The following is a 17896-nucleotide window of genomic DNA, read 5'->3' as shown; positions in this document are numbered from 1 at the left end:
TGCCTTCCAAGATTTTTCTGGCCAAATCAGAGAAATCTCAGCCTGGTTATAAAGTCGCAAAGTCGAATGAAATTACTGCTAGCAATATGCAAACTGCTTGGAAGCACATTCTTCCACATTGTGCAAATAATTTTAGAGGTTTTGAAATGAATCTAAATTAATTAAATCTCATTCTGAGAATTTGAGTGAATCAGACATGCTAAATTTAGATGCACAGCAAGAAGATCCTCAAGAATATGAAGAAAATTTAATCACTGACAAGGCCAAAGAGATTTCACAGAAACAATCAATGTTTTTAAGTAGCAATGCTTATAGGCTAACCCTGATGAAGAGAGAAGCAGTAAGATTTGCAGAAATAGTAGAAGAGGCAATAGGGCCATACCGTCAGTTGTATGAAAAAGAAGAAACAGAATGCCTGCCAAACTATGTTAGTTCAATTCTTTGTTAAGAAGTAGAATAATAAATTTATATTCTGAATATGTTTTATTGTCTTTCAGCTTCATGGTTTTCCTGGTACTAGGCCCTGAGATATATCCTAATTCTTTTATAAAAATTAATTAAGGATCAAAAAAGAAATTTGAAGAATGAATTATACTTTTTCCCATAGGTTATTGTATTTGATTAGTGTGTTTTCGATTAATGCGCCTGTTTTAAAAAATGCATTAGACGCATTAATCGAGGGATTGCTGTATTAATAAAACATATCCAGCATGAGTATATTTCAGTAGGAAGGAAAATTGATTTGAAATCTCTGGTTTCAAATCACTTTTTCTGCTATCAGAACAGAAAATTAGATAAACTGATTAGAGCTCAGTCATAGTCTGCAATAAGTGAAACAAAATTATATCACACTTATGCAGAGATATCCAATAAAGAATTCCTGTTGAGGTTTATGCAAGTTCTTTAGAAGACTAAGAAAATTTAGTCTTCTAAGTAAACTTCTTAGAAAAGTAAACAAGATCGCAATTGTAGTAGGTACTAAAGACTTAACTAGTGATAAGTTCAGTATGATAGAAGACATGAAAAGGTTGTTGGAAGAGGCAAGAGTGAGAAACTGAAAATCGCAGGATTTTAATCTCGATATGATAAAAATGAATTACAAAGAATGGCTATGATGACAAACGATTTGATGCATAGGTGTAGAAGAAATGGATGCAAGTTTTTGGATGTGTGGGGTGAAATTAAGGGAAGATTGGATTTGTGTCTGAGAGAGAGAGCCTAAACCTGAGTGTATTTGTTATCAGGAGTCTTTAAAAACTAATAACTGGTATAAGAGAATGTGAGTGTAAGAGCGACAATGTTATATAACTGTGTTAATAATGAGGATTGGCTTTATCATAGAAATGATGACGAGGAGAGAATGATTTCTACTTTGTATTTGTCCAGTTTGGACTCATCAGACGTGTACAAAGATGACTACATGTATGTGGCACTAGAGAAGAATAGAGATCTGCAAGTTGTGTAACTGTGTCGTGCAGACTGCAGACATGAGTATACAAAGGAACAAGCATGTAGATTATTATGTTTATACATGGATGCTAGGGGAGTATCAGAAACAAAGGGGTATAGTTTGTTGCCTTGGTCAATATGTTGGGACCTCAGATTGTAGGCATTAGTGAGACCTGGCTATCAGAATCAGACATATTAACTATATCGAGTGTAAAGGATACAGTATTTTTAAAAAGGATAGTCATGATAGGAGAGGGAGGGGGTGCTGCTAATGATATCGGGTGACTTGAATCAAGTTAATGTTGAGATCTATAATTGTAGTACTACTAACAGTATTTCATGTGACAGCGAGTTTGAAGCTACCTGGTGATAGGTGGAATCTAACAAGACCAATTATATAGTGGTGTGTTGTTACAGACCTGGTGGATTGGCTGCTAGTGATGAAGAAATGCATCACCAAATAGAAAAGATGAGTGCAAAAAAGAGTAATCATAATGGGTGACTTTAACTATAATATTGATTGGGCAGCAGTAGAATCTCGTGAGCAGAATGAAAACAAATTTATTGACCTCTTGCAGGACAACTTCCTCAAGCAGCAGCTGACAGAAGGAACTCAAGGTCAAAGAGTGTTAGATTTCATTATAGTGTCTGAGGGCGTTTCAGTTAAAGATGTAACTATTCTGTCTCCAGTTGGTGCTAGTGAACATGTGTTACTCACCTGTGAAGTGACTAAGTTTATGAATGTTCCATTCAGAAAAGGTTAAATGCTGAACTACAAAGCAGGAAATTATGATCAACCGAGGAGTAAACTTAACTCAGTGGAATGGGATCAGTTGCTGGATGGGAAGAATATTAGCAGTGCCTGGGAATCGTTTAAACAATACTTAAATTATGCGATATCAGAATGTGTCCAAAGAGTTTGAAGAATAAATAGGGTAGGAGTCAAGCTTATTAAGCAAGAGATTCATAAGAAAATGATGTGGAAAGAATACCATGTACATAAGATTGATGTGCATTGTGAAAATTATAATCAGCAGTCAAGAATAGTGACAACTGTTGTACAGTAAGCAAAGTCTGAGTATGAAAAGAAACTGGCTCTATGTGCTAAAGACAACCCACAAGAATTCTGTTGATATGCTTCAAGTAAAAGAAAGAATGGATATGAAAGATTAACTCTTTTTTAAATGCAGATGGTGTGAGAGAGTTACAGATACAGAAGAGGTTGTTCGGCTATGAGTGCCCATTTTGTTAAAAGCTGTCAACCTGGTGTATGCAACATTGAACTCACTGCTACCTCTTTGCTGATGAAGAAACTGATTTGTATAAGGAAGAGGTATTAGAACTGTTGCAGGAAGCGTGTTCAGCTGAACTGGTTATTCCTTTGACCAGGCTGTTTAATACCAGAAGATACTGCAGCGATGAAAAGAATGTATGGTAATTCCATTGCACAAGAGTGGTACAAAGACTGATGTATCCAGCTATCGACCAATTAGTATCTGAGGAGTGGTGGTGAAGATTTTTGGAAAAAATTGATTAGGGCTCACATTCAGAAATCGGCTTGACAGTGAATCTCTACTTTGCAATGAGCAACATGAGTTTACTAAAGGAAGGTCATGCTTTAGGCACTTGCTCTCATTCTACTTTGCAATGAGTAACATGAGTTTACTAAAGGAAGGTCATGCTTTAGCAACTTGCTCTCATTCTGTAACAGTGTTACCATTGAACCAGACAGACAAGAGGAATGGATTCACCGTGATACTTTTGGATTTTGGTAAGGCTTTTGTGAGAATACAGCATGGTCAACTGTTGCATAAATTGGAGAATATCGGTTTGGGTTATAGAATATTAGTGTGGATGAGAAGATGGCTGACTGACAGATATCAAGAAGTCTATGGGGATGTGAATGTATAAGAATTAATGTAACCAGTGATGTACACAAGGATCAGTGCTTGGTCCGCTGTTATTCAATCTGTACGTTAATGATATTGGGAAGGATTTGACAAGTGACATACAGCTATTTGCTGATGATGCAAAGATATTTAGGGTAATCAGGAAAACTGCTGATATGCAGTGCTTGCAGACTGATTTGAATAGGCTGGAATTGTAGACATGGGAAAATGGATGTAATTTCAGTAAAAGTAAAGTCATTCACTTTGGCATGATTAGATATCAAATGTCGTATTGTATTGGTGGGATTATGCTAGAAGAAACTGATGAGGCCAGGGATCTTGGAGTGTTAGTAGATAGGAAGTAGAAGTTCAATGGCCATGTAGTGAAGATTGCAGATACAACTCAAAAGATAATTGCAGTGCTGAAATGAATGTTCACTTATAAAGATAAAGATGTCATTTTGCTTCTTTACAAGGCTTTGATGAGACTTCACTTGGACTATTGCACAGGTCTGGTCTCCTGGTTTCCTTTGCAATTCTGATTTAGTGGCGAGAGTGCAAAGAGAGTGTTAAAAATGATATCAGGATTGTGGAATACTGATTATGAAGACAGATTGAGAATTTGTAGAACTCAGACACTAATAAGCAGGAGAAAGAGAGTTGTGATATGATTAAAACTTACAAACTTCAGAAATTGTTATATAGGATTTCAGTTGATGGAATTTTTCAATTTATAGAGCGTGGGGAAAGGATCGGAGTGCATGCTTGGAAACTGATAATGAATGTCACTTAAGAAGGGGGTGAGAGCTAGATTTTTCTCTCGTAGGGTTGTGCATGATTGGAATTGATTGCCATTGCATCCAATCCATTCCATTCATTCACACTGCATGTGCGTATAAGCAGTGTTGAATGAATTATTCTTGTTGAATGAATAATTCATTCAACCCTTATAGCTCACCACTGGATGTGGGTGACTGATGCAGAAGTAATTGTTCAACTAATGAGCAGCCATTTTGCTAAGAGCTATCAATCTGGTATATGCAACATTGAACTCACCACTTCACAGTATGAGGAAACTCATGTGGATGAGGAAGAAGTACTAGAGCTGTTGCACAAACTGAATTAGAATCTTTCAATAGGAACTGATAAGATATCAGCACACATGCTAAAAGAGTGATCAGCAGAACTGGCTGTTCACTTGACCAGTCTATATAATTTGAATCTCAGAACAGGGAAGATTCTGCAGGAGTGGAAAGAATATATGGTAATTCCATTCCATAAAGATGGTTCAAAGACTGATGTATCCAACTATCAGCCAATCAGTATCTCAGTACTGGTGGTGAAGATTTTGGAAAAGTTGGTTAAGGCTCGAATTCAGAAATGGATTGAACAGAGAATCTCTACTTTGCAACGAACAGCATGAGTTTACTAAGGGAAGGTCATGTTTTAACAACTTGCTCACAATCTATAATAATGTTACCACTGAGTTAGACAAGGGGAATGGATACACCATGATACTTTTGGATTTTGCTAAGGCTTTTGACAGCATATAGCATGGAATACTGTTGTATAAATTTGGGAATATGACATTGGAGTATCAACTGTTGGCATGGGTAAAAGGATGACTGACAGATATCAAAAAGTGGTATATGAGGGGTGTGAATCTACAAGATTCACACCCCCCATATACCACTTTTGGATTTTGCTAAGGCTTTTGACAGCATATAGCATGGAATACTGTTGTATAAATTTGGGAATATGACATTGGAGTATCAACTGTTGGCATGGGTAAAAGAATGACTGACAGATATCAAAAAGTGGTATATGGGGGGTGTGAATCTACAAGATTCACACCCTCCACAAGGATCTGGTCAACTGTTATTCAGTCTACAGATTAATGACATTGGGAAGGATTTAACATGTGACATACAGCTATTTGCCGATGATGCAAGGATACTTAGGATAATCAGGAAAACTGATATGCAGTTCTTTCAGAATGATTTCAATAGGCTGGAATTGTGGGCATGCGAAAAAGGCTGTCAATTCAATATTAATAAATGTAAAAGCATGCACTTTAGTGTGATTAGATATCCAATGTTGTATTTTATTGGTGGGATTATGCTTGAAAAAAAAAAAAAACTGATGAGGCTAGGGATCTTGTTGTTTTAGTGGACAGGAAGTTGAATTTCCTGGGTCATATAGTAAAAATTGTAAATATAACTTAGAGAATAATGGCAGTGCTGAAACAAAACTTAGCACATAAAGATAAGGAAATCATTTTGTTTCTTACAAGGCCTTGATAAGAGACCTCACATGGACTATTAAGCACAGTCCTGGTTACCATGGTAATTCTTATAAAGTGTAGAGAGTGCAAAGTTAGTGTCAGAAATGATATCAGGTTTGTGGAATATAGGTTATGAAGACAGATTGAGAATATGTAGGCTGCAACACTAGCAAACAGGAGGAAGAGGGGTGGTGTTATTGAGACTTACCAACTTCTGAGAGTGTTATACAGAATTTCAGCAGATTGAATTTTTCATATTACGGAGGGTGGGGAAAGAATGTGAGGGCATCCATGGAAGTTGAGAATGAATGCTGTTGAAAAGGGGATTAGGGCTAGATTTTTCTCTCATAAAGTAGTGCATGATTGGAATGGATTGCTGTTGGATGTTGTGTGTGGATGTGCGTTTTCATGCTACTTGCAATTCATGCAAATAGCATGAATGAATTCAAGAACAGTTATGAGCTGGTGCAAACAGTATGATCTCCTTTAATGAGTTCCTGACTTGCTGGAGGTCTCCCTTAATAATAATCATCATTGTCAGAAAAATGTATCTCCATTTCTTTTTACAAAAGATTTTGTTAGCAGTATGAAATAACCAGGTACAAAGAGATTTTATTCTATACACATTGTAAATTTACAACAGAAATAAATTTATTTTATCCCAAAGCAATACTCTGTTAGAATTGTTTAAATTAATTTTAAACTTGAATTACTCGAGCATGTTGTACTCATCCTCAAGAGTATAAAGGGCTCTTGCATCCAGTTTACGTCTTTTTTGACCATGAAAAAAAAAAAATAAAAGAGGCAGACAAAGTCTATAAAAATGAAGGGCAGATTATACTGTTGTCCCACTTTTAGTCCTGGTAGACAGGGAATGCAAAATTGCTGACCCAAAATCAATTACAGATATCCTTGGGGAGAGCTTTGCCAGAATGTCAACTGTATCTTCTTACGCTCTGAAATTCATCACCCTAAAAAAAAACAAAGCAGGAAAATAAATTCTGATCTCTTTGATGAATGGCCTGGAATTTTATATTCAGCCAATTGAAAAACTGAAAACTACTTGGGTTCATTATCAAACAACTGCTATAGTATTAGAGCAATATCCATTGTGAGATGATTAAGCATCTCTCACTGTCTTTCACGGATCAAGTTTTGGCTGTACAACAGAATCTTCTGTGAAAATGGATTTTCCCATTCCTGGAAATGAGAAATTATTACTGCCTTTCAAGTGCCGAGCATGGATCCCAAAATCCCCCCCCCCAAAAAAAAAAAACACAATAAATCAATAATATCAGTAACACTGACTAGCTGTTTTGAGTAAGGTCTTATATGACAGAAATTGTCATCTTTGACAGTTTCTGCTGGGCAGCAACTTTTTTTTTTTTTCCATCATGCTGTCTTTTATTAAAAAAATAAAAAATTCCTATTAGAATATTTAATCAAACTTGAAATATGGATTAGAGATACTTTCCTAAGTGAGTAATTTGCAGCCTGTTTCTTTGATATGGATAAAAGCATATGACACAACTTAGTGATTTTTATACTGAAAGGCCTATCCTACTCAAATACATGTTAGGACTCTCCTTGTTTTCACCTAAAGCTTTCTAACCAAATTTGTTAAGTCCAATTGTGTCCAATCTACTCTCTCTCATCCTTTAATCCAAGAGGAAGAAGTTTGAAGGTTCACATGGTCCTGTGTTAAATGTCACAATGATGTCAGAGTTAATACAACAACAGAACAACTGCATCCTACTATATGCAATCCTGAAGATGAGTTATATGATCTCATATGTAGGTGGTAGGGTTTCCTCTCCTAGGCACTTAGGTTTTGTTTCATTTAAAAAAAAAAGAAAAAATGAAAACTGGGCAAAATACATGGAATGAATAGACAACACCATGGGCTCATATCCTTAGTTGCTTCAGCTGAAAATACCAAGTAACAGCAACCATCACAATATGCATCATCCTTTAGGTTGGTAATTTTACCATATTTTGGCATTCTTGAAAGATGGTTACAGCAAGCTCTTAATCATTTTTCCACTTGGACAGCTGCAAATGGTCTTCAGTTTTCCCCATGCACATTTGCCAAAAATATTGTCTTCATCCCAGCCCTAAGAGCATGCAAGTTTTAATCCCACTCCTAACAGAGGGAGGCAAATTTTTTTATCTTCATTTTTGATAAAATACTAACATTCCTATCCTGCATATGCCAGCTGCAAGATATGCACTTGAAGACCAGTGAATGTCCTTTGTGCCTTATCTTGTAGTACAGGTTACTGTTCTTTGCCAAACCTGAGCTGAGCATTTAACCAAGTTAAGTGCTTACTATAGTGACTTTAGACCCATAATCAAGAATGCAGATTTTGTCATACAGAGAAGCAAAACATACAGAGAGGCTTAATTTAAGATGCCACAAAATTGTATTATTGTTTAATCATTTATTCAAGCGTAAGCAAATAAAGTTTGGGTATAGAGGCTAATGACTTCATATTGATTGCTTTAGTATCACATAATGCAAAGCACACACCCTTTAAGGTGTGTATGATGCTATGCATTATGGGAAGAGCCACTACCCAGACCCGTTTTTACCTTTATTGAAGTCTCATCAGCAGTTGAAGTAATGCAGAAATTATATATTTCTCACATACAAATGGTGAAAAGGTGTAACATCTTAGTATTACAATACTCTGGATTAGACCTAGTTGTTGAAATTTTTTTCACCTGATTGTAAATTAAATTAAAGATTCCAAGAAATTATATTCTGTTTAGTCCTTTATCCAAGTGTAAGCAAACAAAGTTTGTGTGTGAAGTATTAGAGTGCAGCTTTTGAGTGGAATTGAGAAGATACCACCAACATCAGAAGACTTTTGGTATCTAGGTTATCTTTTATTTTTTTTATGTGGCTTCCACCCACAAATGACTTTTTTTTTTTTTGTAAATCTATAGTACAATTGTACCTCCTCTCTACATGTCCTGTAGAAAGAAAAGGATTAGAGTATAAGTAGAATGAGTGACACTGTATCTTTTCATTAATACCCTTTGTTATGCATTTAGACTCACAGGAAATGAGTATGGAATAACCCTCGAAGATTTGGCATGACAAACCCACATAAGCAGTCTGTGTTTTGCAGATGATGTTTCTTTGATTGACTAACCTTCAGACTGCCCAAAACCACTTAGATAATTTATGTAAAAATGCAGTACTGATTGGATTGGCAGTCAAGAGCATTAAAACTAAGTCCTGAAGAACAGAATAGAAGGAAATATTATGCTAAATAATCACATTCTTGAAGTAAATGGTTTCCAATACCTTGCTTGCATCGATACTCTGACATAGTGTAAAGAAAACACAAAGTTCTTTAGTTCTGTAAAAGTTTAACTAATATCTGGAAATCCAATGTCATCATTACAAATACCAAAATTTGTGATGATGAGATTTCCATATTTACATGATAGACATGACATGGAACATCACTACTCAACAAGCAGATAGTATCACCAATACTGTCATTCTCAAAGAGTCAGAAAAGTCTCCTAACACAAAAAATTCATAAAAATTAACTGAGATGTTTGGGACATGAACTTAGACATCCAACTTTACTTACATTGAGTGCTCTTGCTCTCTACAAGACAACTAATGGGCACAGAAGGAGAGGAAGACCAAGGAAACAGTTTTGGCAATCCCTATATTTAAACTACTTCTTCTCATCTTCCAAACTTTTGGAAGATGAGGCTTGTTGCCATTTACCAATTGGCACAAAATAGAGAAACCTAGCTCACTTTCATCTAATAGACTTTATCTCCATCAGTTTTGAATATTTCTGTATATAATTCCTATTCGTACATTAATATATGATGGTGATAAACTAGAATCAGAAGAATAAAATCCCAATCCTTGTGGCAAAGTTCTGTCCCTAGACCATCAGGTCATGGGGATTTTCCTGTCTCTAGTTCCTGTCTAGCAATCTGTATAGGCTGTGGTAACTTCAGCTGCTGTAATGGATCTTGTTGAGCCTATCTTGGATATTTACAGGAAAGGCATTAATGTTCCAAAAGTGAGTTTCTTTTGAAAGGAGTCAAGGGTGTCTTGTGTGGTGGCATATCTTCACCATCCATGCCTTCTTTGCAAAATTTGGTGAACCGTCTTTTGAAGAATGCAGTTGAAGGGCTTTCTGCTATGTTCTTATTTTAAGACTTCTTTCTTCCACTTGTTTCTGCCTTTCCACTTCTCTCTCAGATTTGATGTTCCTAATGATGGCACTGCATTCTATACCAGTGCATTGGTTTGTTACGAACAACTTCTCTATTTATACAGAAGCTGTATAAATAGAGAAGTATTCTTTTCAGGAAAGCCTCTTCATTTCCCCATTCAATCAAATTTTGTTTCATTGTTTGTTTGCATTTTAACCATGTATTCCAATTCCAGATAACATTATTTCAGATTGAACAGAGGATCTGGGATTTGGTTGAAAAGATCAATGGTCCTTGTATCACAGATTTATTCAATTTTTCTTTTTCTCTCATAAACACTGTAGTTCTACTTTATGTCTTTTCTGTAGGTATTTCTAGGAGAATGTTTAGATGAACATGAGCAGTTGCTGATCAGCATTCTTTTACTGTCTGGCTTTAAACTTTCTAGATGAAATTCTGTTCTTTAATTCCTTCTGTGTACTTCTGTTCTTTGGAACAGCTACCTCACCCTCTTTTTCAAAGACATGGGTCTGATATCTTAAAAACTGATACAATTAAATGTTGAAAGTGCAGTAGTAAAAATGTTGGCAAATTGGTTGTGTCGTCATTTTCTGTGGTCATGCTTCAGGGGATTCTCTCGACTAGCATTGAAATGCTAGTCGAGAGAAATATCTGAAGATATTTATAGTTCTAGATGTTTGTAGCAAAACCTAATGTATAGGCATGAATCTTTGGTTTTTCCATGGAAGGGTTACTGTGTACAATTCAAACATTACCCCTAGTCGGTGCCTGTGTTCTGTTTTTATGGTGAAGTGTTCATGACTAGCCATTAAAAAGCTGTGGTATTAAATGATGACACATGAAATAACACTCTTCAAATCAGATGGAAGTGTTTAGTTATTAAGTATAGTTTCTGGGAAAATTCCCATGTTACTCCTCTTAAACACTATTAATATAATTATGGCTATTATAGCTTGTTTTTGTTTAGGAGTGTCCCATCTGTTGTTTATGTGATGTACAGTGTTGGAATGCTGCTTCTAGTTTGGGTTAGAGATTCATTTTGTAGTACATGAAAAAATGAATGGCAAACTTTTTATCTGTTCTGGGCAATCAAAATTGGAATGGAATCCTATTGAAGTGGCATCGTGAAACTTGTTGTCCTGTGGAAATGTGCTACATTTCCACAGGGCAACTTGTTTCAAAGAAATTGGAGTTTACAGGTTTTATTGACTAGCACAGATTCATAATTTTGCATCCTATTGAAGGACTTGATGCCTTGTAATATCATTTGAGGATAAGATCAAAACCCAATATGTCTAACTTCATTGTATTAGCTGGCTGCCATTTTGATGAAATAATAGGTAAGCATACCTGTTCATTCAGTGGAAAGTGTCTTCATCAAAGTAGCATATATACTCATAGCCAAAGGTGGGTGTATTGAGGATTTTCAGAAATAAATGGATATGAAATACTCAAATCTTCATAAAATTTATAACTTTTGTACATAGTAGTTATAATTACCTGTCATTTATGCATCATTCTATGATGATATGTAGGAATAAACAAAATCTTCTTCAAATGATAATGCATATTATATTTTAGATATTCCAGAGAAGAGTCATTCACAACACTGAACATAGATATCAGGAACAACAGCAATCTGCTTGATTCAATGGAACAGTATGTTAAAGGAGATCTCCTGGAAGGAGCTAATGCCTACCATTGTGAAAAGTGCAATAAAAAGGTTTGAACTTGTCACTATTGAAACATAGAATAAATTGAAAAAAGTTTGTAAATCTCTTTTATATATAAATATGTAGTCTTGGAAACTTCAGCTATATATTGTAGTCTTAGGTGTCCTGTTGATTACTCAAAATAACCCAGATTTCATAATACATGCATACAATTTACAAAATCATTTAGAAGCCTTCAAAATAATAAAGATTACATAAATCTTATCTTATTCTTTAGCATTATGCACCTCCAAGATTCTTTGCTGCACATAATTCTCTATTCTCTGCACAAGTTCAAACCATATTGAGCTTAGAATTTACAAATGACAGCGTTGATCTGAGCACTATATTTAATGTATAGTTAATCATCTCTCATTCTCCCATTGTTCATATCTGAATTGACCAAATATATTCTCAGTAATTTATATTCAAAGCAGAACATATACAAAGAAGAGACTGCTTTCTCTTTTTTTTAATAGATTTTGTTTTCCAGCTCTGTAAAGCATTATTGATCTAATGCTGCAACAGTCTAAAAGGATGAATTGTAATCTTTGAATTTTGATATTTTATTGTGAGTTTAAAACATTATTCCATAAAATAGATATAAAGCTATATGCTATTAGTCTTGATTTAACTCGAGCAGTTTTTAATTTTTAACATCTTTGATAACAGAGATTAACAGATGTGGATAGATGGAAAAGAGATGATATGATAATGAAATTAAGTTAGCAAGAGGATTTTACTTCTTACTCTCTTATAAATACAGATGTGACTATACAGGAAATGAAATGTAAGAGGAGAGAATGAGCCACCATCACTGAAAATTGTGTAATAGTGTGCAGGAATTCAAGAAAAGCTATGGAGGCATAGCTTTTCTTGAATTCCTGCACTCACAGCCTCCAAGGTCAATCCATTCCACTCTGAGAGAAAAACCTAGCTCTCATCCCCTTCTTTGCTGCATTCATTCTCAACTCCCATGGATGCCCTCTCATCTCATCATCTTTTCACCCTCCATATAATGAAAAATACCATGTACCGGTATCGTGTGTGTGCTAGTGTCCTATAGTCCACAAAGTCTCAATCGGACAATCCATTCCTCCTTTGTACTCTTTCCACTGTATCATCACCATGAAAATCAAGAGATCCTGCATGCAGTAGTCCATGTGAGATCATATCAAGATCTTGTAAAAAGACAAAATGACTTCCTTATCCTTACATGTTTCATCAACCCTACAACTATCCTCTGTATTCTATTTGCAATCTTTGCTATATGGCCCTTGAACTTCAAATTCCTATCTACTAAAATTCCAACATCCCCAGCCTAATCAGTTTCTTCTACGGGTATATTATTATTATTATTACGGGCAACTCCAATGAGCCCTTGTACTCATCGAGGGAAGCCCTAAACATTATGTCAAGAACCATCCAACATCACAGTCATGGCATCCGCAATAGACTCTGGCAACCTATTCCACTCATTCACTACTCTCCAAGTAAAAAATCGTTCTAACACTCTTACTCAGCTTTCATGGATGGCCCCTAGTTCTCTCACCACCAGACCTGTTCTGAAAATTTTCCTCTGAATAAATCTTATTAAAACCCCACTGTAATTTGTATGTCTCAATATATCACCTCTTTTCCAACTATCAACAATTTCTGTAACCCACAAATCCTGTTGACTTATTGAGTTGAATCATTAAATAATTAGTGGGGGGGTGTCTTGGTGAGTACATTTTTTATGGCAAGTAGGATTTCCTACAATTTTTTGGGCCCTGTCTCACTAGCAAATCCTTAAAATGACACCATTAATAATGCAACCAGTAGTGAAGTTGTCTGCAATTATGAAAAAAACTTGATCATACTCAATAAATTAAAGAAGTGCAAGAAATTATGAACTTATTATAAATTATTATAGATAGTGTCTAGCTAGTAAATCAGCATGCATTCTTAGAGATTGGGGCAGAGTAAGTAAATGAAAGTCATGAAAAGGTGAATTAAATAGAGAAAATATCGTATAAGTGCTGGAAAATCATGGATGACAATAGAGATATAAAGTCTTGAGAGTTTATTTTTCACTTGGTTAGACTATAATAAGTTTAGTTTAATCCTCTATCCAGGTGTGAGCAAACAAAGTTTGTGCCCGAAAGCATCTTCAGGACTGGGGTAAAGTAGTGCAACACCAGGCAACTCGTTGCAAAGGTGGAGAAAGCTTCCATCACTCCTATCTCAGTATCTCCCATAATGCAAAGCACATATCCTTGCGGATATGTGTAATGCTATGCATTAAGGCAAGGGCCACTACCCATACCGGTTTCGATCTTTATTGAGGTCTCGTCAGTGGAAGATACTTTCAGGCGCACTTTGTTTGCTCACACTTGGATAAAGGATTAAATTAAACTTATTATAGTCTAACCAAGTGAAAAATAAACTCTCAACATCTTTCTCTGAATTCAGAGTAATTTAATAATAAAGTTGCACACCCTTTGGCAACTCCTATGGGTTGGGATGACCTCTCATTGCTTCTGCCTTTGTATCTCCACTACTGGGCCTGGCTCCCATTGACGAGACCTCAATAAAGGTCGAAACCGGTATGGGTAGTGGCCCTTGCCTTAATGCATAGCATTACACATTTCTGCAAGGAGATGTGCTTTGCATTATGGGAGATACTGAGATAGGAGTGATGGAACTTTATCCACCTTTGCAACGAGTTGCCTGGTGTTGCACTACCTTACCCCAGTCCTGAAGATACTTTCGGGCGCAAACTTTGTTTGCTCACACTTGGATAAAGGATTAAACTAAACTTATTATGATATAAAGTCTAGAAGATAAAGGTATTCTAGATATCTTGAGTAATCACTTTGAAAAGTATAAAATTGAGTAATCAGTGATAGAAAAGTAGTAGAAATTATCCATAAGAAATGAATTTAGGGGAGAATTTCAGAAAAGCAGCTGGGCCAGAAGATCTGAAAGAAGACCTGAAATGCTTAAATATGGAAGCATTAAACATTATAGCAACTACACTGGATAAATCTCGCTATATGAAGGTGGATGAAAGAATTTTAAAATTATTAAGGAATTTCCCTGCTGAGTACTTCATGCAAGATCCATACGTGAATCAGACACTAGCAAAAATTATTTAAGACATTTATGAACAGAAGTTGCAGGTGCAATATTATCTTAAGATATATTCCTATATGTTTTAATTATGTTTTAGGAGGGCAGTTGGTTTGATTAGGATTCAAAATTTAATTTTGATTACTATTCTGATTATCTTTCTGTTATAATTAATATTGTTAAATTTTTTAAAAATCCCTGAAGGTGTTAGATTTCATATAAAATTGTATATCTAAAATCACTCTTTAATATTAACAGTAAAAAATAATGCAAAACATTTAGATTTTTTTTCACGAAAATAGGAAATAGTCAAGCTTTAATGGTGATGGAGTTCCCCTGCATTACGACATATAGGCTAAAAATTAAGTTTTATCAATTTAAAAATTTATTATAATAAAAGTGAATTTGATATACTTGTGTATGTTTTATTTTGAAGGTAGGAATGGTATATTATTTAATACAAAACTTATGATTGAGCTAAAATATTATGAGATGGGGCGGGGTGTTGAAAGTGCAAAGCCAATAAGTGATCATACAAAAACCAATAATACCACATAAATAAAACCAGTTGCAAAGATAATGAGTAAAAAAATTATGGAATTAAAAAATGTTCAGAATTAAAAATTAAAGAACAAAAATCCTGTAATATTCATAGCAGGCCAGCTGCATGAGTGATGGTGTAATTGCCATTTTGTCAGATTTGTCATCAGCTTTGAGGCTGAGAAAACTAAGAGCTTCACATATGAGTCATGAAATAATGAGATATTTAATGGAATTTGGTTGGTACAGCAGTAAATTGATAATTTATCTAGTTTAATTGCCATGAGGGTGAGATTGCCAGGTCCTTTTCATATTTATTGTGTATTGGTTTGGTTCTTAGATTTCAGAGCAATGTAATTTGGTTAAATTTTCTTGGAAATCAATAATGGTGACCTTTTCAGGGGTGTGTTTATTGCATCATCATTATCAAATTCCTGACATATATATATATATATATATTTACTCTTGTGGTATGTACGTGATATTATGATAATGCAGCATATTATTATTACTATTATTTGTGACACCTCCTAGAAGTCCATAGACTCATCCCGGGAGAACACCTACTGTACAGCTCTTCGTCTTCACCACTACACACCGAACCTCTACTACCAATCATCTACTGCCCACCACCAGCCCCACAACTAGTATTTTTTGTCTGTAAATTGCTTGTGTTCTGAAGGGCTGATTTGTCTGTATGTGGGGTGAAAAACCTGAGTTTCCAGGAGAAAAAACCCTACTACTTCTGTATGAGATTGGCTAACTCACAGTGAGTTAGCAGGAAGAACTCAAGATTCCTCCTGTCATGACGAGATTTGAACTTAGGCCTTTTCTAATCGATGGGTGCAACTTATCGTCATTCTTCCAATTGTGCTATGGAGGCACTTAAAAAAAAGCGCAGCTGTGTCTCCATCACTCAATTCACCAACTGCAATCATCATCTACTCCAACACCACTAGTATTCTCACTGACAATCACAGTGATATTGTGATTGTCACAATTTCAATCAAACATCCATGCCCACCGTGGGATTCGAATCCGCAGCCTTTTGCCTGGAGAGCGGAGAGGCTAACTACTCGGCCAACCAGGCCAATCATATTGAGTTTATAACATTACCTACTTCCTTTGTCAATTTTCCTACAAATTAATCTGTTATTTGTCGGGACTCCAGTATTATCTGATCTTCTATTTTGGTCTTCTAACACACTTCTTACTGTATTATCCATCGTCGAATGAATTTCTTTTGGCGTTAAGTCTTCTTTTACAAAGAATTTTATAACTGCACGATACTCAATTTTATCCATTTCAAGAGATACAGACAACACTTTTGCTTCAGACAGCTGTATAAAACCAAACTACTTGATAGAATGGCTTGCAGTTTCACATGAATGTTTATGACGGATATACCAACTTAGGGAAAAAAATCTCACCAATAATGTTGCCATCTATGGTCTATACCGAGAACCTTTCAGACCACCCTCATAGTTCACTCCCTACAATTCCAGCTTTGCTAATTCTGTTGTTTATTTCCATATTTAATTTACCATCTTCACAAAAATTGTGTATAAATAGATGAAATATCTTACTTGTTCTATAGGTTCTCCATTCAGGATACAGTTGACGCTTTCAATGTTCCTGCCTGTTTTCATAGTCTGTCTTTTTATTGCTAATTTTCATAGAAAATTTATTACATCTGTTATTCAATTTAGATACATATTTTTTAGAATATATTTTCTTTATATTCAATAGAAAACTGTTATCTATGGCTAAAGATGTTCAAAGAACAAAAATGTTTTTGTATTACATTCCTGTTAGTAATACCAAGGGCATTCATCCACCAATTCAACTGCTACCAGAGATTCCAAAGTGAAATGGGAGATAGTGATTGTATATGTGTCAGAGAAAGTTCTGCATGCTGACTGCTAATGTTTTGGTTCATAGGAAGACTGAAAATCTGATCAGAAATATTGTCAATTTATTTAAAGAAATATAGCTGTGGTTATTACTTTGATTAATAATGTTGAGCTCATCCACACTGATATATTGAGAAGAGGCATAAAAAGAAGAGAGAATATTATCAGGCAATGTGGTAGTTGGTATAATGTGCTTATAGTGTTCACCAATATTTTAGTGATAGATTTTGAATTTTTTACTAAAGGCTTTTTAGTTTTGAAATAATATTCATAACGAGTTGTTGCTGTTGTGTGTTTCTATGAGATTATGGTGTGTAGGAATCTCCCAGTTTGTGTATCTTTACTTGACCAAACATAGTGGGCAAGAAGTAATATTTTTTTTTTAATTGTATTTATCCTTTTATGTCTTTGTTTTGATTGATGTGAAAGTTTTTATGTTGGGAGTGGAATCTTCAGTAATTATTTTATAATAATCGGTATCATTGAAGACAAGTAAAATTTTTAATTCCTAACATATTAATATTCATAAGTTTTTTTTTAATATTCATTATCTTTGTCTGCTATTTTTATCCTCACTGATTGGTTCTTCACCTTCAGCCCCCCCCCCCCCTCTCCACCAGTCTGTTTCTAATTTGGCTCAGTTATTAAGTTTTCTACTAAACAGTATGTCCTACTTTAAAAAAAAAACTGTATTTTCTTAAAGGTAGTAAGTATTCAAAGAAGTAGTGTTGCCAAATGAAAATTACTAAAAACAAGCTAAATCTTGAAAAAAAAAAGAGC

General features: G+C 35.1%; 1 protein-coding gene across 4 annotated transcripts in view; it reads left to right on the top strand.

The window, feature by feature from the left end:
• faf (ubiquitin carboxyl-terminal hydrolase-like faf) overlaps window positions 1-17896 on the top strand; it is a 1099079-nt gene that overhangs the window by 636681 nt on the left and 444502 nt on the right. For all 4 annotated transcript variants that reach the window (XM_090401226.1, XM_090401227.1, XM_090401224.1 and 1 more), the window contains one exon: window positions 11419-11560. In XM_090401226.1, the coding sequence (XP_090257352.1) occupies window positions 11419-11560 (142 nt within the window). The remainder of the gene's footprint in view (window positions 1-11418; window positions 11561-17896) is intronic.

Source organism: Typopeltis vanoorti, chromosome 12 (genome assembly GCF_054136105.1).
Source record: "Typopeltis vanoorti isolate ZY-2024b chromosome 12, IOZ_Tvanoo_1.0, whole genome shotgun sequence".
Classification (NCBI taxonomy): Eukaryota; Metazoa; Arthropoda; class Arachnida; order Uropygi; family Thelyphonidae; genus Typopeltis; species Typopeltis vanoorti.
The sequence above is the reverse complement of the archived record's forward strand: the minus strand, read 5'-3'. Positions and strand labels throughout refer to the sequence as shown.